Here is a 23,608-nt window from a genome sequence, read left to right as displayed (position 1 = left end):
TTTAAAAAACTATTATTATGCCAATAATATGTTGTAATAGGCTCTAAATACTTACACATAGTAATATTTTAGTGTTTTCTCCTATTCAAATCATCTTGAAAAAAAGTTTCACGGGTTTTTGGGTTTTCGGTCGTGGTAGTAATTCTCGTGGAATTGCCCACATATGAAAAAACGGGGGAAATGTTTGTGGAGCTTCTGAAGAGTAAATATAAGCTTTTTATAAGTAGTTGGAATTCGTGAAAGCAGCATTTAATGAAATGAAATAATTTTATTTAAATTAAAATTTTTTATTTTACTCAAACCTAACTTTTTATAGGGACAAGATAAGTTAGCAAGTTGCCTTTATTTTATTCGAAATTTTCTCACAAATATTCATAGCTGATATTCTAAAGAAAAACTAAAAAAAACATATAAATAAACCTGAATATCTCTTGAAATAAAAGAGATAAATTACAACTTTGATATCTTTGGGTGCTATAGCCGGTGCCAATCAACATCAGTTGATAATAATTACACTGTTGAAAAAACTGTCAAACGGGGCATCCGGTGGGGTAAACTAATTCGAGTATGCTGAGTTCAGTGGTGCTAACCATTTTTTTAGGTTAGCTCTTGTTTTCGAGATATACCCTTTTTTCGAAAAGATGAGGTTGCACAACATATATTCGCGTAACTCAAAAACGGTTTAGTCTATTGAATAAACGAAATTCCGCAATAAAATTACCTTTAAGTAAGACTTAACATTTTTTAATCTGGTCAGTCGTTTCGATAGTTTTGCATAAAACTGCTGTTCAATCAAAACGAAAATTGATATAAAAAAAGGTCAGCTGAAAAAAACATATGGTCAATGTTGGCCATTGTTAGATGCTTTAAAAAAATACAGCGCTACATTAGAGTGAAAGAACAGAAGTTAGCTGTTAAAAACATATGAGGAGCCGCAGAAAAAAAGGTACTTTTTCGCATCTTATAAAAAATTGGTTTTTTGGTATTTTTATAATATTTGGGTTGAAATCTTGTAGAAACAATTAAGTCAGCTAAATTTTTTTATTTTTTTTAATAAGTAAATGGGTTCTAAAAAAACTTGTGCTTAACAAAACGTACAACACTAGTATAAAACGAAAAAAACATGTATTTAATTTCAATGTGTAATTTGTTTATATATTAGATCAGTAGTGCGATTCACTAACTTTTAACGAACCGACAATCGTAATGTTTATCGACATAAATAATCGCTTGCAGTAACGATAGTGTGATTCAGTAATTTATTTTTAACGATTGTTGAAGATATAACATCTCTGTCTACAAAATATCAAAATAAGCGAAAAGTAGAAAACCATTATTTGACACATAATGAAATAATTAACCAGTGGTGTAGTGAGTACAACGTTGACTAGCAATCGGAAGGTTGTTGGTTCGACACTTGGCTGCGACTTGCATTTTTTTATTTATTTTTTTTTAGTAAATACATAATTTTATAAATAATTCTACTAACAAAACAACTTATTTCCTGCCAAAATGTAAAGGATTACTTTTGGGACATCGCGAACAAAAATAAGTACTTGAATAATTAGTAGTACTATAATCGTCAAATTCCCATATTTTTTATATTTTATTGTAAATATTAATAAGTTAAGTAAACAAAAATGTGTTTCCATTATTTTTACGATAGTTCCAGCTACAAAAGATGAAGATGACGAAGAAAAAATTGCAAATACACTTTATCGATTAAATAAACACAACTTAAATTATTGTCGCTAATATAACGAAAGAAAAACTGCATAAAGTAACAGCTGACTTCAACCGACAGCGAATGTCGTTAAAAATGTTACTGAATAGCAAATTCGATAAATTTTCGTTATATTTATTTTAACGATACGATTATCGTTATAAAAGTTAGTGAATCGCAGTACAGGACTAAAAGCATACATTTAAAATATTATCGTTAAAAAATAATAACTCATAAAAAACAGACTTTTTAATTTTGTTGTTAACAAAACGTACTTTTTTTTCTTTATTTTTTAACAAAAGATTCTTTTTCCGATATTAAAATGGTTTTATATTAAACATCTTTAACATTTAATGTGGTGACTTATGGCAGTTAGATGTATCTATTAAGTAAGAAACTTGTTACCATTTCCAGGTTCATGCAGTTTTTAAGGGGGCGAAATAAATAAAACTATTTTTCCCAAAAATTTGAAATATGTTAAAAAGTACCTTTTGTTCTGCGGCTCCTCATATGGTAGTTTATTAAACTTAAATAGAATTTATATGGCCAACGTTCGCGATTTAAGTGTGTCGTGTGTCAAAATCTCTATTAAAAATTATTAATACGACTGCTTTTCCGAGCGTGATGCAATCTGTCTGCTTTATAAAGTTCATGACGCGATTCAGCAGCAGCTTCACTAAAGAGACCAATGATCTGCATGGAATGTATCAATACCTTGTGTAGTGTGGATGTCATTGGTAACCATGGATAAAAATCTTCTATTAATTTGGCTGTTTGGAAGCAGAACGTTTGAAACTTGCTAGGATTTCATTGTAATGTGGATATTAGGGTATTCAAATTATTCGATTTTTCTCTTGTTCGAATAATTCGAATAGGAGATTTTAACTTGTTCGAACAATTCGATTAAACGTTTTTAAAAAAGTACAGAATGAAGTTTTTATGTATGTTTTTAATATTTTATTGTTAAAGAAAAACAAAAATAACGTTAAAGTTAATAATTTAATTACACGGTGCTACGATGGAAAAAAACTTAGAAAAAGGCCTAGCGTAGGTTATCGGGCTTGCTGAGTACATTAGAAATTGTATCAAAAAATTTCCAAAACACCCTCAAATTCAGAAGTTATTCCGAAAAAACCATTTTCAGTTATGTCCGTGAATTTATCGATCTGTAACTCAGTCAGTCTCTGTCCGACTTATACAAATTTATACCAATGTATTAAGGAAATTTTGTTCTTAACAAACCATCTTCAAATCGGATGAAAATTGTAAAAGTTATTCAACTTTTCATTAACACCTTTTTTAGTATTTTCGCCCCCAGCCCATATTAATAAAAAACAAAAAAATCTTTTCTAGACAAAATTTAAAATAACTATTGTTGAATTTGAAAAATTAGGAAAAAAATAAAAAAGAAAGCCAAACTATTTATAAAAACTTAAACAATTTCTAGGAATATAGATCTTATACATACATTTTATGAAAGCTCAATTCTTTACCTAACTATAATTGTTTAAAATTTTGAAATCAGTCTAAAAATGTATGAGTTAGGGGTACTAAAGTACTACGACCTACCCTAAAACAGTTTTTTCAAAATAAGTAAAAGTTTTGAGCGTGTTTCAAAATCTTTGACAACGGTTTTAGTATGTCCTCACCTAGTCCTACAACCTCCACTAGGTGGCTTTTCAAGTTCTAACAAAAAGTGTCATTTTGTAGCATAGTGTTATTAATAATGTTAAAAAACATTCGAAAACAAAGTCCATCATTAAATTTTCATCAGAAATAATTCTGCCTTTTTTACAAAATAACAAATATTTTATTACGCACCTTTTATTTTCACTGGTTCAAGTCCTAAATTAAACAGAAAGACTTGTTTTTAGAATTGGACTATAACATTCTGAACAGGTTTTACTTAAAATTACAGTAAGGAAATTGGTCTCATTCGCCAAAATCTGGCCAAAAAATTTGTTTTTCTCGAAAATCGCAATGGAAATATAACCATATACGGACACCAGTACGTGATAAAAGACAAAAAAAAAGACCCGTGTCTCCCAGTTTTGCCCAAAGTCATGCACTTTTTTTATGGGTCCCCAAAGATTTGGGGCCTCGGTGTCATTTTTGCAAAAAAGTGATAATTTTCTCAGGCTCATATCTTGCAAACAGTTAGGAATTTTAATTTACTCTCTGAAGCAAAGTTGTAGCCCTTGTCAAGATCAAAATCGAAAAAAAACAAAAAATTCTAAATACATTTAGAAATAAAATTTTTTAAGCTGCCTAAAATATGCTTTAGTTTATAATAATTTAACAATTTTAGTTTTTTCTTCCTAACCTATATTGACCTTCCAAACGGTGTTAAGCATCATTCCTAGGAAGTTCAAATTTGTTTATTCAGATCTTAATTACAATTTTGTAGTTGATTGTTTCCTTGAATTTTGAACGGTTTGCTACCTATGGACAATGCCCATTAGACATGAACAGGGAAAAAAGGTAAAAATTTTTGCACTTTGTTATAAGTATACAAGGCAAATTTATTTACAGGTATGTATACCCAATTCTACAACAAATACAACTTTTGGTTTTGTAAAAATATTTGCTAGCTGTCAAACAGCGAAACAACAGCAGACTGCAAAAATCAAAAACATGAGTGAAAATAAATAAATACGTAAAACTTACTTTCATGGAGTACATACTTATTAACTTTTCTACAATTTTATATTTTTTATTAAAAGAAACGAAAACGTTAATTTAAATTAACAAAGAAATGTAAACAAACTTTGACAGATAGAAGTGAAAAAACATTTTTTTAAACGCTTTATTTATTGAATCTGCCTTTTATAGACCTTACAATAAGTATTTAAATCTTATAACTAAAATTAAAACTATTTGCTCTTCTGAAAAAAACATATCGAGCAAAAAATAGTCAGCTGGCTTATTAACGTCACCTGTAATAAGTTCGCCTTGTTAGTTTACATTTTATTTGGACGTTCGAGAAAAAACAGCATTTGTATATAAATCCGCTCCCTAATAATATGTACATTAGGCATTAACTAATTTTGGCGAAATTTTGGCATACCATCACGTGATGGCCAATGTGTATAAGTAATGAAAATAATTTTTTTAGTTCATTTGGAATCAAAAACATCACGCACCAACCCCTTTTTCTAAAATAAACCAAACTTTTTTTTCTCTGAAAAATTATATAAATAATTTCATTATTTTTTTTTGCAAGTGTCAGGGATACTTCCCTTATTTAAAAATTATCTTTTGAAGTATGTCCGCAGTTATTATTAAAATAAAATATATTGTATTTAAAAATAATTGAAAATATTTCATGAAAAATTTTATTGCGTTTAGTGCGTGAACTTTTTTAAAAACCGCGAAAAAAATAATACCGTGGTTTTTTATATTTTTTAATGCTCTATTCGACTATGCTATGCCAATTTGTATATTTGCAAAAATTGTCAATAGTTATATCCCTAATGTACATACATATGTATATTTTATTATTATTTTTTAAAAAAATTTTTGTTTCTTATTATTGCAGGAGTCTCGTGGAAAGAGACCGCTAAAAATTTGGGACAGCTGGCGAAATGTACGAAAAGGAGTAGTTGTTGGCACATTCGAAGAGTTATTAGTTAGAGGTTTGATTCTAATCACATGTATGCAGAATATTTAATTCTCAATAATCTTATATTTTCAATTTACATTTAAAGGTAAAGATAAATTAGGGGTTCCAGCCTCAGAACCGGTACGACTTGTTCTGGAGAGCGATGGAACCCAAATTGAAGATGGAGAATATTTTCGAACTCTGGCAAATAATACAATACTTTTGCTGTTAAGGCAGGGAGAACGTTGGTATCCAACTGGCGTCGATGTCATAAAGGCTGGTGAGTACATGTATAACCTAATAGATAATCACTGTCATCATGTTTATTTAATCAAAATAAAGAAAAAGTTTGTATTTCAAAGAAATAATTAAATTTTTTCTTAGGGCCTAATTCAGAAACACGAAAGGAAAACAATTTTAATAACATTATTTAAAAATTCGCTAACGGCATTCGCCAACATAAAAACGAACTCGAGTATTTTCTTAAAAGTCATGAAGTTGATATAATGTTAGTTTCGGAAACCCATTTGACGTCTAGAAGTTTATTTAAGATAAATGGATTTTTATGGCACAAATGATCCAATAGATAGAGCATGTGGAGGCTCTGGAATTTTAATTAAAACCCGTATCAAACACCATTCAATGTGTGATATTTGTGAAGATTATCTTCAAGCTACGACAATCTGTTTAGATGATTGCTACAGAAACCTATTAATTTCGTCGATATATTCACCTCCAAGGTTTTCGATTACTGAAAACAAATATACAGTGAGTGTCACTCAAAATCGTACAACATATTTTTTTTAAATATTATGAAATTTTACAGGCAATAATAGGTGATTATATAAAAAATTAAAAGTCATTTTATAAATTGGAACAAAAAATATGTATTTCAACAAAAAAGTTAACAAAACCTCAATTCGTTAAAAAAATATTGATGAAAATTAAAGAACATCACAAAATTCATATTTCACTTAAATTCGTACAATTATATTAAATTATAATTAAAACTTTAAAAATAATAAAAAATGTTAATATTAAATAATCCTAATACTTTGTAGGGTATCATTTGCTATTTTTTAGTGCCTTTACGATTTTAAATGAAGCGTTGATATTCTGGGCACTGACAGTCTTACCCATTTTTTTTATTTGTGGATAAGGGCAATTAAAATTATACCCAATTTTCTGATAGGTAATAGCACACACAATATAAAAATAGCATTTTAAAATATTTCCAAAACATCAACTTTCTAAAACTAATGAATAAAATTTGACTACGATGGTGTACGATTTTAAGTGACATTCACTGTATGAAAATTTTTACGAATCACTAGGACCCCGATTCCTGGCAGCTGGCGATTATGATACTAAGCATACTCACTGGAGATCAAGACTTGTAACCACGAAAGGTCGCACTTTGTTTAATACAATTTCTAAATTGAATTTGAATGTGCTGTCGAGCGGAGAACCAACATACTGGCCTACTGACCCAGCAAAATACCCGTGTCATTGATTTTGCAGTTACAAAAAATTTACCAATGGAACTAATGAAGGTTAAATCTTCATTAGAATTATCCTCGGATCACTCACCCACCTTCGATACTCTATTGAACCCCCTAGAAATAGTATCCCCGACTGGTCACTCTGCGATATCAAGCACGAAAATAAATTGGTTGAAATATAGAAAATATAAGTAAATACACTTTTAATTTTTGTGTGTTTTCCGCAACTTTTCAGGTGCGACCTTTATTTTTGAATTAAGAAACTTAACTAAACTATTTATTTTAACATTCTTCAAATTAAAATTAATTACTGCTAAATAAGCAATTTTAGTTTTGCATTTTTAAAGTGAAATTAATAATTGCCAAATAATCGAATTTTTTTATTAGTATTTATCACATAATAAATGATTCTTTAATATTGACACTGCAGTTTTATTATTTCGTAAAAAACAAATAGGTTAACGAACGTAACTTGATACTTATTTTGCAAAGACAACCCAACAAATGTTTTTGTGGTTAATATATATTAGCACACACAGTACTGACTCAAAAATTTTGAACAAAACTTAAAACTTGCTGTTGAACACGCCACTCAAATAACCCAACAAATAATATAGAATAGACTCTATTCTGCAGACATTGAACAGTTATTAGCTGAAAAAAGAAGAGTTCGTCGAGAGTGGCAACTCTTCAGATCCCCTCAGCTTAAAACGGAGCTTAGAAAATGTCGCAAACGCCTCAGTATGCTTGTTCACAAACGCAAAACTGACTCAATTAATAAATATCTGGAGAACTTAGATGCCACCCAGTACTCAAATTACTCTCTATGGCGAGCTACAAAAAAATTAAAAATACCTTTTATGAGCAGACCTCCTCTACGTAATACTAGTGGAGGCTGGGCGAGAAACGATACTGAAAAAGGAAACCTATTTGTTAGTCATCTAAAGTATGTATTTTCCCCAAACGAGTCAAACGACATAATAGAGTTACCACCTACTTTACCCCATATTACTGCAGCTGAACCACTTCGTTTTGAGATTTCAGAGATTGACAAGGCTATTGTTGATTTAAACTCCAAAAAATCACCTGGTATTGATAAAATCAGTAACAAGATGCTCCTCGAGCTACCCCAAATTGCATTAAGAATAATCCTATTTATTTTTAATGCTATATTACGCCTTGAATATTATCCACCAGAATGGAAGGTTTCTTTAGTTACAATGATACCTAAGACGGGAAAAGATCACAGTAAAGTAGAATCATATAGACCCATTAGCCTATTGTCAAATATATCAAAGCTATTCGAAAAACTGTTAATGCACAAGTTAAAGCCGATAGTGAATCATTTTGATTATATTCCAACTTATCAATTCGGATTTCGAGAAAAACATAACACCATAGAACAAACTCACAGGTTGGTAGAAATCATATCCAACACATTTGAAAAAAAAAATATTGTTCTGCATCTTCATCGACGTTTCGCAAGCCTTCGACAAAGTATGGCATGAAGAGAGAAATATTAACATTCATAAGGACCTAGGTGTCTCCCTGGTGAAAAATTAAATAAAAACACAAGCGGAGTCATATTTGAAAAAGTTAGAAGTTCAGCCAAACCCACTTGCACGAACATTAATGAGAAGTAATGGCTACATCCGACTAAGAAGAAGGAATCCAACAGACCTGCGCTGATGATAGGATCTATAAATTAAACATAATTTTTCGTCCAACGGTGGTGGGACGTAAATAAAAATTAATATTTAGATTTAAGATTTGAACAAATTATTGATAGTTCACATTATTTTGTGAAGATGCAATAAATAAAATATTAAAAAAAAAAAATTGTGATTTTCATACAAACATTTGAAATAATCATCTTATATTAGCGGAGTTCAGTGTTTGATGTTTATGGTCTTGCGAAAGTGCAATGCAAAATTTTATAGTTTTGTGTGTATTTTGTCATTGGATTACGGTAAAATTTTGCATTTGCAATGATGCAAGACCATTCGCTCTTAATAGTGAACTCCGCTATTGTATTTGCAAAATTAGTGTGGTTTTATCAACACGTTTGTGTTAAAAATAAATAAAATATTTGTAATAATCATAATTTTAGAAAAAAATTTAAAAAATGTCTAATACCGACTACGATAAGTCAGAAACACATAATTCTGGTGGATTTCATGTCAACTGAACCAACTTTTGAAATCGATGTCTTCAGGATAGTAATTGAGACACAATTTTTCAACAAGATCGGTCGAGAAGTCTCTGAGTTAGAGGGGGTCAAAATTTGACATTTTGGCCAAACAGGTGTTTTTTCTCATCCATGTAACTTATTACCTATTTATCTTAGCAAAATATGTCCCAAATAGTTTAGATAGCTATTTTATCAATCTTTCGAAAAATAAAAAATTGTTGAATTTTTTTTCGAAATCAAAAATTTGATGACTTTTTTTTTCAAAATGAGTCCTTTTTTTCTTAAACAAAATGGGCCGTTTTTAAATTTTGTTTTGCTCTAAAGAAAGCTTAGGTCTATTCCTTTTTCTAGTGCTTTTTGGCCACTTTGTAGGATGCGATGGGATATCTATCAAAATAAATTTTTTGTAACTCAAGACATACAACATTGGTTCACTTGACATTAAATCCCCCCATATACAAAAGAAAATTGAAAAAAAAAATGGAGATAAAGTTGATATAACCAAAGCCCTACATAAATGATAGGAACCGGTTCTAGTTCCAATGCTTTATAAGAAATTAACACGCATATTAACATGGCATTGGCCTATAAGGTGGTATTGATACTATTTAGACACTCTGTAAAAGTTCGAGAAACTAACTCAAATAGCTTGTTCTATTTGGGATATTAATCACACAATTTAAATTAAATTTATTGATATTGTTAATTTTTTGGGATGAAGCGCTATCGAAATTGAAAGTTGCATATGGGCAATTCCATATCATCGTACGTGACATTTGTACGCCTATAGAGTGGATTAGATTTGGCAAAAATATGAGTATCTGAAAAATAATTTGTCTTTATGATATTGAGCGAAATAAGGGTATATCGTACGTGACATAAAACGGAAGTCATTTTGAGATACATGTAGAAATATGCGAAAATCGTGAAAGGCGTTATGTTTTCTTTTAATTTCTTACACTAAACGAAATATTTTTCCTTTACAATCCATCATATTTAAATAAAAACAATGTTTGGATGATTTTATAATAAATACAATTTAATATTGAAAAAACAGTCAAACGGGGCACCCTGTGGGTTAAACTAATTCGGGTACGCTGAAATCAGTGGTGCTAAGTCTTTTACACACAGCAAGTTTACTTGAAGCAAGTCTCTTCGATTCCCTTTTAAACTTGCTCGACTGTTTACACACAGCAAGTCTGTGTTCAATTTTGTATGTCAAAACCTAATATACGCCATAGTGAAAATAAGAAAACAAAAGAGAATTGAAGAGACTTGCCAGTACAAGCAAGTGTGTACCCCACTTCTTTCTTCTTGCCTCTCTCTACTATAAACTCTAGACTTGCGCAAGAAAACTTGCCCTGTGTAAAAGCAGACTAACCGTTTTTTTAGGTTAACTCGTATTTTCGAGATATACCGTTATTTCGAAAATGGAGGAGGTTGCACAACATATATTCGCGTAACTCAAAATCTTTTTATTTTATTGAATAAAATGAAACTGAAATTCCGCAATAAAATTACCTTTAAGAAAGGCTTTACATGTTTTTAAACGACTGCGAATTATAGAAATATAAATTGTTTTTGGCAAACAAAATTACGATTTTTTTTAAACGCCATTAATAATTTGAAAATGAAGCTACGCTGTTAATTTTTTCTACGCGTATAGAAAATAAACAAAACAAGTTCTAAATGATTAAAATCTGCCTACAATCTGTCCCCTAATAACATTTTAAAATTTTTTCCGATATTTTTAGAAAAAGTCTTCTATAACTTTTTTAATTCTTAAAAATTGAATACATTTTTGAAAAGAAGACAAAATTTCCTATGCGTTGATATATAATATATATATCTTATCTTTTCCACTAGTCAAATTTATGGATTCAAAATCAACAACAAACAGAAAATTTGTAAAAACGGCACTACACTGTCGACTATTGCAGTACTAAACATAGAAGAACACTGCACGATGTAGCTAATTACTACGAGTTATGTATCTTATATTTTGTGAATAAAATTATTTTTCAATTTTGAATGCCGGTTTAAAATCAAAAATTTCGAAATTTTTCTAAAAAATTATTTTTTGCCAAAAAAAATGTATATTTCTAAAACGACTGCGAATATTACAAACATGCTAAGCGTTAAACGCAATTTTATTGCGGAATATCGTTTTTTCAGTTTACTCAAGAAACTAAACCGTTTTTGAGTTACGCGAATATATGTTGTGCAACCTCCTCCATTTCCGAAATAACGGTATATCTCGAAAATACGAGCTAACCTAAAAAACGGTTAGCACCATTGAATTCAGCGTACCCGAATTAGTTTAACCCACTGGGTGCCCTTGTGTAAATTTCGAGCACAATGATAATTGTGTCCGTATTGAACCGGTTATTATAATCAGAGTCCGAATTAACGCATTCGATATTGAGTAAAGCTGATCGTAATTTTCTTATTCGAGATTATGCCATTCGATATCGAGCAAGAAATATAGTTAATTTTATTATAATTTCGATACGATAGCTCACTCAATCACGAATGCGGTAATTCAGTCCCAGTTTTTTTTATAGGCTGTAGTTGGCTAAATATTCTCTACATCAACATTCTTTAGATTGTATACTTAATCCTGGTATTCGTCAGCACTTAAATCAGGGACTCATGGTAGAGGAGTGAGTGCTCACGAGATTTTTTATGTAAGCTAAATCTCCTAGATACATTTGATTTGAAAATTTAATTTAAAAAAATAAGAAGTTGTTTTTATATCATTAACTTCTAAATAGTTACTTGCGATTATTATTATAAATTTTTTAACTCTGCTAGTAGGGTGATCAAATATTCGACATATTCCAAAAACCGGTTTTCGAATAATTCGAAAAAGCGTAATTTTTAAAAACCGGTTTTCGGTTTTTTCAATCAAAAACCGGTTCGAATAACCGGTTTTTAAATTTTTTGTCAATTTATGAATTGAGGTATAAATTAAGCTTAAATATTTTGTTTTATTAAAACTAATTAAAAAATCATTCAGTCTTTTAAAAATGTATTTAAATTTTTTTTAACACAACTTTAAATTTATTTACTATTTTAAATCAAAAGGAATGATATATGTATATTAATATAATATTAACACATACTAATAGTTAGTTATATTTTTTAAAATAATATTTGAGGACACACGATTCCTCAATTTATTTTTGATTAAAACAGTAACAGAAATACCACGTTCACTTATAGTTGAAATTGCATTGTATAAAAGATTTACTTTATTTTAACTTTTTGAAAAATTTTCCAAGTAATAAAAATCTGGTTTTAAGTCGCTAATTGTTGTAATACTATTTTTTTTGTGGATTTCGAACTTCTTTTACTGTTAAACTGAGCTGAGCTTCTAAATTTTGCGAGTCACATTCAATATATTCTAAACCTATATCTACGTATAGGAAGCTGGAATGATTAAATCTTGTTATTAAAATCAGTAGTGACAATGGTAGTGGTACAGTATCAATGACTTTTTATGATATACTCCAATTTAAAAGACAAGAGGTTGGTATAAACTACGAAGAACAGGAACCGTTATACGAAGCTAAATTAAACAGACGCAAAATTTTCAATGGCATAAAACAAAAATGTCCCTGAAAAAATTACAATAACATTCGACTGCGCCTAGTACTTGATGTATAACTTGTTAATGACATTGAACATGAAATCATATTACACATTTAGAAGAAAAGTGCTGTGTAAAGTAATCACTAATTATTAAAAGTAATCGCAAAATCTTAAAATAAATTAAAAAAATATTCGATTTTGTCGAATAATTCGAGACAAAAAAACCGGTTTGTCGAATAACTCGAAAACCGTCCTTTTGTAAAAACAGGTATCTGCTAGCGAAATAAGTAGCAGCTGCTTTTCTGTTTTTGTTCAAATAGTTTAAAAGTTCTACAGTGTATGAAAGGAACACCAAATATATTTTTGTTATGCCGATGTTTAAATAATCTATTCTCCTTTAAAGATGTGTGTTGCTCTCGTTCCGCCTACACTTGTTTTAAGTGAAAGCTATCTTAAAATTGTATGGTTGTCTAATTAAAGGAAATGTTGGTATTTTGAAATTTATATAACATTTTGGAGTTTCAACTAAAATATACATCATGTCCTCAATTGAATTTTTCTAACTTCTAGCATGACAGCTACATTAATTACATTAAAAAATAGTTATATAATCCAGCCATAACATTTGTTGTATCTGACGAAATCTTCCAAATGCTCAAAATTGGATATTAGCCAGCTGAAGAGTACGTTACTATGATATTTCGCATTTCCAGAGTCTGTTTCTAAATGATATAGACCAAGGTGGTAATAAACACTATTGTTTAATAGAAACATCCGTGGCATGATATGAATTTAAAGTACTAAAAATATTTACTACATTTTCATATTGTACTTTATTTAGACGCAGGGCTGAAAACTGACGAAAATAAGGTCCAAAACATGAAAATTATACAATGTTGAAAAGTTACGAAAAATGTAACAAATGTAAACAAACGGCACCACTGTTGCTTACATGTGAAAACAAGAGAGCTCTTGCCTATCGCGGACAGTGATGTTAACTTTTTAATTTTGATTACCGTACAGCCCTAACAAAATTACCGTTTTTTATGTAAAATTATCGTATCCAAGGTCTTGTGCAAAAATAATAATATTTTCTTATTGAAATAGGTTTATTTTTATAATTCAATATATCGAGGGCCTATATTCAAGTTATTATTAAAATAATTATAACTTGAATTATTAAAATAATAAGTTGGACAATTACACTGTCCAACAAATTGAGACTTTTTGATTGGAACAGAATAGCGACCCCATAATTCTCAAAGAGCATGTTGAGTAGATAATTTTTGTAGAATAAACTTATAGTCCACCTGGTTTGAATTTTTTTACAGTCAAAGTTTTAATTTTTTGATCGAAGGGAGCAGTATACTAACTGAAAAAAATGTTGTAAGTTAATATCTAAGAGAATTCTTATTGTCAGAGTTATATTGTGGAATTTTATGGGGATCATTTTTGTGGAAGATCTATCTCCTCTCTTTAGGGGTCAATTTGACCCTTTTTTCGAGAAAATCAAAAAAAGTCCTTTCAGGAAGGACATTTAAGGATTAAAATATTCGAAGAAAATTTTTGCCGGAAAATTTCAGTGGGGGTCACCAAAGTTCTTTATGCTTAATTAGCAAAATTTCACGCCACCTTGAGTCTCACATTTTTTAAAAAAATCGCCAAAAATCTATTTATAATCCGAATCAGCTGATATTTAAAATAAAATATAAATATACATATATAAAATATAAATAGTCCTAGAGAAGATTTACAAAAAAAGTTCTTACACATGTAGGTTATCACTTTTAGGTCAAGAGTTATTAAGGTTTATTTATTTTTTTTATTTTTCTTATCAACAATAGAATAAACCTTTTTTATTTGAGTTTTAGTTGAGCACTCTGAAAAATTTGTATATTTACGACGATCAACGGCTGGTTCTGGAAAAATAAGATCTCCTTCTAACCATTCTTTATTTCAATCTGCGAATTTTGTCATGATTCTGTGACTAGTTGTCCACTTGTACCGCAGTTTATTAACATTGCTCTTCGTTATATTTTGATGGATCAATAACATTAGAAAAAACATGATTTTCCACCGCCAAAAACGTTTTTGCTAGTACTGGTTTAGACTCTGACATTGCATCTAAAAAACGTACAAAATCATAAAGTTGCAGCTAATTTTTCACATGGACATAGAAAACAGAACATAGAAACAAATAAACCAAACATTGGATAGGAATTCGTCGAATACTCAAAACTTTTATTCCACAGAAGTTTAAGTTACATATAATAAAACACTATTTTACACAGGCCATTTGTTTACCACATTTAACAACAAAAACATATAAGCACAAATCACAAACATATTTTTATACCCTCCACCACCATAAGTGGTGAATGAGGGTATATATAAGTTTGTCATTCCGTGTGTAACATTGAGAAATATTCATCTGAGACCCAACAAAGTATATATATTATTGATCCTTATGAAATTCTAAGTCGATTGAGCCATGTCCGTCTGTCTGTCCGTCTGTCCGTCTGTGTAAAACACGCTCACGTCCAAAATACGCAAACAAACTTAGTAGAGTTACAAGAAAAATGTTTATTATTGTCCTAAGCAGTTTGGTATTGAAAATCAGCGAAATCGGTATAGTGGAACCAAAGTTATGAATTAAAATGTGGGACAATCTCCAAAAAAAATTGATAATTTTCACATATTTTTGGACATTTTTTGTAAATATATTGCAGTTAATATCATAAAATTTTGCACTCGTTACTTTTATGATAAACGGAGTAAATCTGGTGAAAATTATAAGAATCGGTCCATGATTTCTCCTAGCCCCCATACAAATTTTTTCCCGAAATATGGTTCTATGGTCTATAAATGCCTACAGAATAGGAATATCCACATAAAATTCAGCAAAAATAAGTCTCGTGGTAAAAGAAATTATATTACAAAATTTTTCGTGGATCGGCCCATATTTGATCATAGCCCCCATATAAAGTACACTTCCGAAAATCCCTTCAATAAGCATAAATGTCTTATAAATGTCGCAATCAAGTTGGAATTCGACATAAATAATCCCGATATATACCAAAATCGCTGTACCTAATTCTATGAAGATCGGCCGATAATTGGTTATAGCCCCCATATAAGGACCACTTCCGAAAAACACAATAACCTACATAAATATCTAAAAATATCAATATGAAAACAAAATTTCACACACATCCGTAGTTTATATTTATAAATCATACTACTGGATTTTGTGAATATCGGTCCATATTTGACCATAGCTCCCATATAAGGTCCACTTCCAAAAATCAGTTAAGTACTCATAAATCTCTTATAAATACATTTATCATGCTAAAACTCGACAAAAATTATACTCATATCTATAGATATCACTGTACCAAATTTTATGCAGATTGGCCGATAATTGGTAATAGCTCCCCTATAAGGCCCATTTCCGAAAAAAGATATTAACCTTTAAAAGTATTAAAAACATATCGATATCAAAATGAAATTAGTCACAGATCAGTAATTTGTATCCAGTAATCATATTTCTGGATTTTGTGAATATCGGTCCATATTTAACCATAGCTCCCATATAAGGTCCACTCCCGAAAATCACTAAAATCCTCATAAATTTCTAACAAATATAGTTATCAGGTTGAAATTCAGAACAAATTTATTCAATATATACAAAAATCGATGTACCAAATGTTACTATGATAGGCCCATAATTGGTCATAGCCTCCATATAAGAACCACTTCCGGAAAACACATTAACCTGCAGAAATATCCAAAATAATCTGTACTGAACCAAAATTTTACACCGATCAGTAATTTGTATCCAAGAATCGTACTACAAGATTTTTTAAATATTTGTCCATAATTCGTCATAGCTTCCATATAAGGTCCACTTATATATGAAATTGTACAAAAATAGCACTCAAATACTTAGTCCCATAATAGGTCATACCTTCCATATATTGAACCAAATTAGTACACAGATCAGTAATTTTTAAAATCATACTACTGAATTTTGTGAATATCGGTTCATATTATGTTATGACAATCGACTCATAATAGGTCATATATCTCCCATATAAGTCCCACAACCCAATATCTTGAAATTTGTCTAAATATATTTATATACCCTTTTTATACTCTATTTCTTCACTTGAGGTTAAAAAGGAAAAATGTTGATCCAAACACAGAAAAAACTATATTTCAATTCAAACATTTATCACATATTGAACTGGTTTCAATTATTATTCAAAAATTATCTATTCAATAATTTTTGTATTTAATTTTGTCAAAATTATCAAATTCAAAACTCAAAATTCAATAGACAATATCAGAAAATTTTGTTTTTGAGCACATGAACACTTGATTCAATTATGAAATAATTGAATCCAGTTCAATATGTGACAAATATTTGAGTTGAAACGGTTTAAGAAATAATTTTTTCTGTGAAACGTATTAACTTATTATTAAGTATATAAATTGTTAAATTTCATACGTTCTAATAGGAATTTCAATTATAAATTGCTGAATTAGATAACATTTTTTTAAATAAAATATCTTCTGCGTAAACTAGTCTTTTAACAATTGTTATATTATTTCAGTTGTTATACTATCATATTTAGGTGGAGGGTATTTAAGATTCGGCACGGCCGAATATAGTACTCTTACTTGTTTTACTTATATAAACACAACAAAATTTAACATCTAGCACAACAGCTGTTTCTCTGAGTTGCCGTAAACTAGAACAATCGTGTGACTGGAATGCGACAATTATTGCCACTAAATCACTTTGCGCCAATTTACGACAATCAAATTTATATAAAATGAGGCAATCATGTGACTGCAGAGAAATTGATTGGGACAATTTCTTTATTGGGACCCAATTCAGCACAATAAAAATTGTATTTAATTGGTGTATTGCGGCAATCGTGTGATCTTACCTTTAGACATTAACTTACAACATTTTTTTCAATTAGTATACTGCTCCCTTCGATCAAAAAATGAAATCTTTGTCCCACTGTAAAAACAAATTCAGACCAGGTGGACTATAAGTTTATTCTACAAAAATGATCTACTCAACATGCCCTTTCAGAATTATAGGGTCGCTATTCTGTTCTAAAAATGCTGTTGTGACAGTGTTATTATTTTAAAGCAACTACTGAATCTCACATATAATTGGTTTTTAAAATTTTGCATTATTGGGGACTTTATGATAGATGGAGGGTTTTTCTTCTCAAAATATTCAATGTGTATGTATAAAAATTATAAGATAGAGGCTTTTGCATTTTAATAGAATTTAATTTTTTTAATTTCATTTATGCCGTCTGTCAGTTTTTAACGTGATTTATTTAAAATAACGGCTAATAATAAAACATAAGATAAAAAACACTTTAAAAGTAGAACACTTTAACCATTTATTTTTATGCCATGAAAATTATATTTTCCAAAAACAAAAATTTAAAATATTTTCATGGTAATTCATTTTTTTAAATGATTGAAAAATGTAAAATTCTTGTGCAGCAATCAAAAATTAGTAAGAAAACATGAATTGCAAGAAGAAATTATTCCAAAAAAATTTTTTAAAATTAATTATTTGAAAAGATAGAGGTTGTTGCATTCGGAAAAAATTAATTGTATAAGATGAATAACAAAAATGCAAATAAAACAGCAAAAAAAATATGTTAGTATGAAATTCACACCATAGATGAGGGCTGTTTTACTGAACATTTTACCATCAAAATGTAATTTTCGTGAATATCAAAGATAGAGGGTTTTGAATATAGGACCAAGTTTGTAAAACAGCAGAATGCCATTTTTATCAACATCTTTTATTTGCCTTAAAGGGGGGTCAGACGGCATGTATTGCTTGTGTTTTGTACCATGTATTGGGACATTTTTCCACATGTAAACATATACATACCGTGTGATCCATATGAAACTTTGTGTATGTAAAATACATGTGTATTACTCGTGACATTTTTGGCAATTAGAGCATGTTCTATTTTCGTGTGTATAACAGTGTTGTATTTTGAAATACAACACTGTGTGAGTGCAAAATAAAAAAAAACAAAAACGAGTAAAGAAAAATCATAACAAAATAAGTTTCATTGCATTAAATATATTTATTGTGATTTAAAATTTTTTTAAATAAATATATTGTTAAAAACAACAAACATATAAACTAATAGAGGTTATGTCACATGCAATTACATATGTACGTTTGAACGTGGAAATTATGAATCGTATGTATAACGTGAATTTTGACATACACATGGAATTCCATATGTATCGAATACATGTCCCAATACACAAGCAATAAATGCCGTCTGACCCCCCTATTATAAGCAAAAATTCCTTATCAATTTCATTAAATTCATCCATTTAAACAGCTTCTGGGAAATGCAAAACTAAAGGAATTACAGAAATATTGGTATCGAACAATTGGGGATTTATTACGTCAATGTTTTAAATGCAATTTGATTCAAAAAATTCTTGCAATTTTTAATTTTAATTTGTATGTTGAAATATCCATACTTGAAAGACTTGCGATTACTTTACCGCCTAGATATATTTTGTCTAGCGGTACCAGCGTTGCCGCTTTGATTCAATTGGACCAAAAGTGGTAGATTTTATTTACAAGTACAACGATTGGTAGTTTGGTTGGTTTGTTCAATTTTTTTTAATTTTTTGGTAGGAAATACAATTAATATTTTTAAAATTTATAGTTTTTAAATTTAAAGATAACAAATAAAAAACATGTGTGAAATAAAATAGTTGGAAACCCTGATTATTGAACTTAACGCCGTTAAATGTATAACATCTTTGCATTTATATGAAAAACATCAAAATCATAGTGTCAGTGCAAATTAAATGTAAACAAACACTTATATCTCTTAAACAAAAGGCCGCAAAAAAGTTATTTTTTTTACAATTTTATTTAATAGTTAAAATATGTAGTATTTTTAGATATCTTTCAAAAACTCCAAGACTGGCAATTGATGCTGATGAAGAAAACCAAACATCAAACGGCAATGATAGAAAATAAATATGAATAAAATATCTATTTATTTTACTTTTTTGTAGTGAATAAAGTTGCAAAACGAAGCGGAAATTTAGGAGTGAGTGGATTCAACTTTTTGATTGGTTGCAGGAGAAAGATGGAAGCTGTTTTTGCATTGTATGTTTCAAAACAATCTTAAATCATTGCTCCCACATAAATAATTGAATTTGCTTCGGCTAAGTGATATATCTTTAGATATTAATGCTCGCATAAATTTGTTCGGGAAAATGTAAGCACACTTAAAGATGGATTCAATGAACTCTGTTATAGTGACTTATGTAATTTTATTTTTAATATACTTTCACTTCCAAATATTTATTTAAAATTAAATTTTTGGTAGGATAGGACAGAATTTGGTAGGTTTTAGAGTGTATGTTGCACAGTGGGGGATCTGAAAAAAAGTGGAAATAAATCTGTAACTTCTAAACGAATTGCCCGTGGCTATAGAGGAGGTGTTGATAAGTTTATGTTTTGAATTTGGGCTTATAACACCAAGGGGGGCCAAAGTGAGGCACCTCGGGTATATCAAAAATTAAAAATGATGCCAAATTTTTGTTTGCGATCCGATTTGAAAGATTTTTATATATATGGAATCTACTAGACGAGATCTACAAAAAACATTGCTTTAGTAATATATTATCTCTTATAGTTTACGAGTTATTCGCATTTGATAAGTAAAAACTTTTTTCAGATCTCCCACTGTGTGTTGGTAGGAAAAATATTTTCTTTGTGGCAACGCTGAGCGGTACACAGTGGTTTAGAGACTTTTTTTTTTGGAAATAATTTGTAACTATTGGAGATATTGTTACGAAACTTCACATGGTTTGAGCTGAGGTGTTTTTGAGTTGTTTTACGTTTGTTCAGCTTCCTAGCACTAATAGGGGCCAGTGCGTAGCCCCTTAAAGTTGGTCACCTCGGGTCTCAATTTTTTTTAAAAAAATCGCCAAAAATCCATTTATGATCCGAAAGATCTGAAATTTTAAATATTGTTACGAAATTGTACTTGAATGCAAATATAACGATTTTAAGGGCTGATTTACAAGTAGCATAATGCTTTCAAATAACAGTGCTGTAACATATCTGTGGGCATTATTAAATAAAAGCTTTCAGTTGACCATTGATCGTAAGTTGGCAACGCTGTTTGCTGCGACCGTATATTCGAATATTCAGTTAAAGAACATTGTAGAAATAGAGCTTTCTAGATGGTAATGCAGTGTTATAAATAGTGGCAGAGGTTGCAGTCGTTAGAGAGTTTATCAGAGACGCTATTCGAATAAACATCAACTGAGTGCCTTAAAGTGTGCTGTATTTTTCAAGTGAATTAGTGTACATTATAAAGTGTCTGTATTTCTGAGAATTTATAAACGTGTATAAAAAAAACATTGAGTGACTATTTAATTCGGTTGTTGTACATTTTTAAATAAATAAATAAATAAAGAGTTGTTACAATTTTCAAACTACTAAACGGCTTTTATTTTCAATCAAAAGTATCCGATTTATTTAAAGGAAATAAACCAGCGTTTTGAAAAGGTTAAAATGTAACAATATAAATACATAGTCCAAAAAAAAACGCTTACAAGTGTAGGTTATCTCTATTAAACCTCTGCATGAATGGATTTGTTGTACACGTGTACTTGTAAATTTTGTACACTTACTCGAACTATACATAAAAATAATGTTCATATTTTTGAGAACAACAAAATTACACAGTATGTATTTGTTGTTACTCGTCTTTATGTTTACTAGTTAAGTACAAGTTTGTTTTACGCTCGCACTCTCAACATACATGAAGAGAACATATCGAGTATCAAGCCACAACCAAACTTCAAGAGGTGCTTGCAGTACTACGTGTAAAAAGGCAAAGCACCGATCCACGAAAATGCACCTTATTTGTATAACCCCATATGTTTTTTAAATACTTACTAAGAGCCAGTTTTTGACTTCGTATTTAAATATGAATTATATTTAAGTTCTATTTAAATACGAAAATGAGTTTCTCAGTGCTTTTTTAAATGATATTTAAATGGCCAACGTTGGTCATTTAAATTCTATTTAAGTTTCATAAACTACCATATGTTTTTGACAGCTGACTTTTGTTGTTTGGTTTTTTTTCACTCTATTGTAGTAAAAAAAAAAACAAACAACCGCGTCTTGCTAAAAAAAGCGTCTTGCAAAAACTACAATTCCGATGCGGTACAATTGGAGCTTCTTTTGTGCATTTTCCTACCAATAATTTTATTGTTTAATAAACTTTTATTTCTTATTGGGCAAAATGTATCAATTTTTGTTTTGGTTGAACAGCTGTTTTAAGCAAAACTATCGATAAATTTTTGATATTTAGTAGTGCTACCATACTTTTATCTTATTTAAATAAGACAAATTATGTAGCACTGAAAAACTCAAACTGTATTTAAATACAACTTAATTTTAAGTTAAAATTAACTAAATACGTATTTAAATAACAAGTCAAAAACTGGGCATAAGTGTTTTTACTATCACACGGTAAATAACGTCACAATAGTTTTACTAAATTATCAATCCTCAAGTCATAATGTTTTCAACAATATCAAATACTTATACATATAAAAGGCCTTTATTTACTCCTCAGAAGTTCCACAAACATTGCCCCCTTTGACAAATTTGTACATTTTTTCATCTTAAAATCTAAAGATAACACAAATACAATACGCTCGTTCATTGTTTACGAATAATATTTGTAAAACAAAAGAAAATTTTTCATTGACTGCTGTTGATAAAAATATGGTAACCAACAGCAAACTTTGGTAGCGCATGAAAGTATGGCAAGTAATTCACCCCCTAAAGTAAAAACATACTCAGTAAGTACGAACCCAATTGACCATAGAATGGGAGCAATACCTAAAAATGGTCAGCCCAAAAATAGTTTACAACAACCACAAATCCAAGTGGGAATTGATAGGTACGTTACCGTACTAAAACGAGGACGTAGCCCAAAATCCTTAAAAGTTGCATCGACCGCAAAAGTACCTAAAGATAGGGAAATTTATAGGCAAAATACCGGAAATAGATTTTCAATTTTCCAAGAAAAAACATCTCACCTCCCAGTATTGTTTTTCAAAGTCCATCCTATTTATTTGAGAGAGCAAAATTCGAATGCTTTAGTTAAAATTTAATCTCGTTGGTCGGAGAAAATTCTTTTTACTTTGTGCCATTTAAACGAAGTAAAATAAACGAGACTAAAATTCAGGTAAATCATGAAAACGATTTCCGTAAAGTAGTTACCGAATTTAAGTCCAATAATAAAGGTTTTTTACACATACCAATTGAAAAGTAGCAAGGGTCTCCAAATCGTTATTAAAGGCATTGACTCTTGTGTAGATCCTGAAGAAATAATGACTGCTTTGGAAAATAATGGGTACAAAATAAAAAGCGTCATCAACATTAGAAATCGAGAGTAAGTTTCCCAACCACTATTTTGAGTTGAACTAGAACCAGGTGAAATGAACCACACCCAATACCGTGGTGCACAACTTGGAAACAAAAATACCCTAATATTAACGTGGAATCTACAAACCAACCTCCCCCTCTTCTAATTTTAGTCGACTTGAAGCTACAGTGGAGACCCTAGTAAAATCGATTAACAATTTCATCAACTATATGAGCAACATGATGCAGGAAATGCTTAAAATGAAATTTATGTTATTGCAAGCCATCCTAAATAAACCATGAACTGTTTGAAAATATGCGTACGTTCGTAAATGCAGTTGTTGTGCATCACTGCAGCATAATTAACGTCAAATGTTCAAAAATGCATCACTTGGCAGCACTGATTTACGTCAAAATTAATAATAAGAACCAGTAGCTCGTTTCTGTATTTGAATGCGAAAACAGACAACACAGATTCTGTTCTTACTGGAATATTTCCAGTAATTAAGTGTCAAAT

The 23,608-nt window shown here is 29.9% G+C and overlaps 1 protein-coding gene across 1 annotated transcript in view; it reads left to right on the top strand.

Annotated features, from left to right (window-relative positions):
* The window catches only part of Drep2 (DNA fragmentation factor-related protein 2), a 224,300-nt gene that overhangs the window by 153,701 nt on the left and 46,991 nt on the right, over positions 1–23,608 (top strand). The window contains exons 2-3 of the mRNA XM_065511772.1: positions 5,262–5,358; positions 5,431–5,604. Coding sequence (XP_065367844.1) covers positions 5,262–5,358; positions 5,431–5,604 — 271 coding nt within the window. The remainder of the gene's footprint in view (positions 1–5,261; positions 5,359–5,430; positions 5,605–23,608) is intronic.

This window comes from Calliphora vicina, chromosome 5 (assembly GCF_958450345.1).
Source record: "Calliphora vicina chromosome 5, idCalVici1.1, whole genome shotgun sequence".
In the NCBI taxonomy this organism is placed as follows: domain Eukaryota; kingdom Metazoa; phylum Arthropoda; class Insecta; order Diptera; family Calliphoridae; genus Calliphora; species Calliphora vicina.
This window is presented reverse-complemented; position numbering and strand designations above follow the sequence as displayed.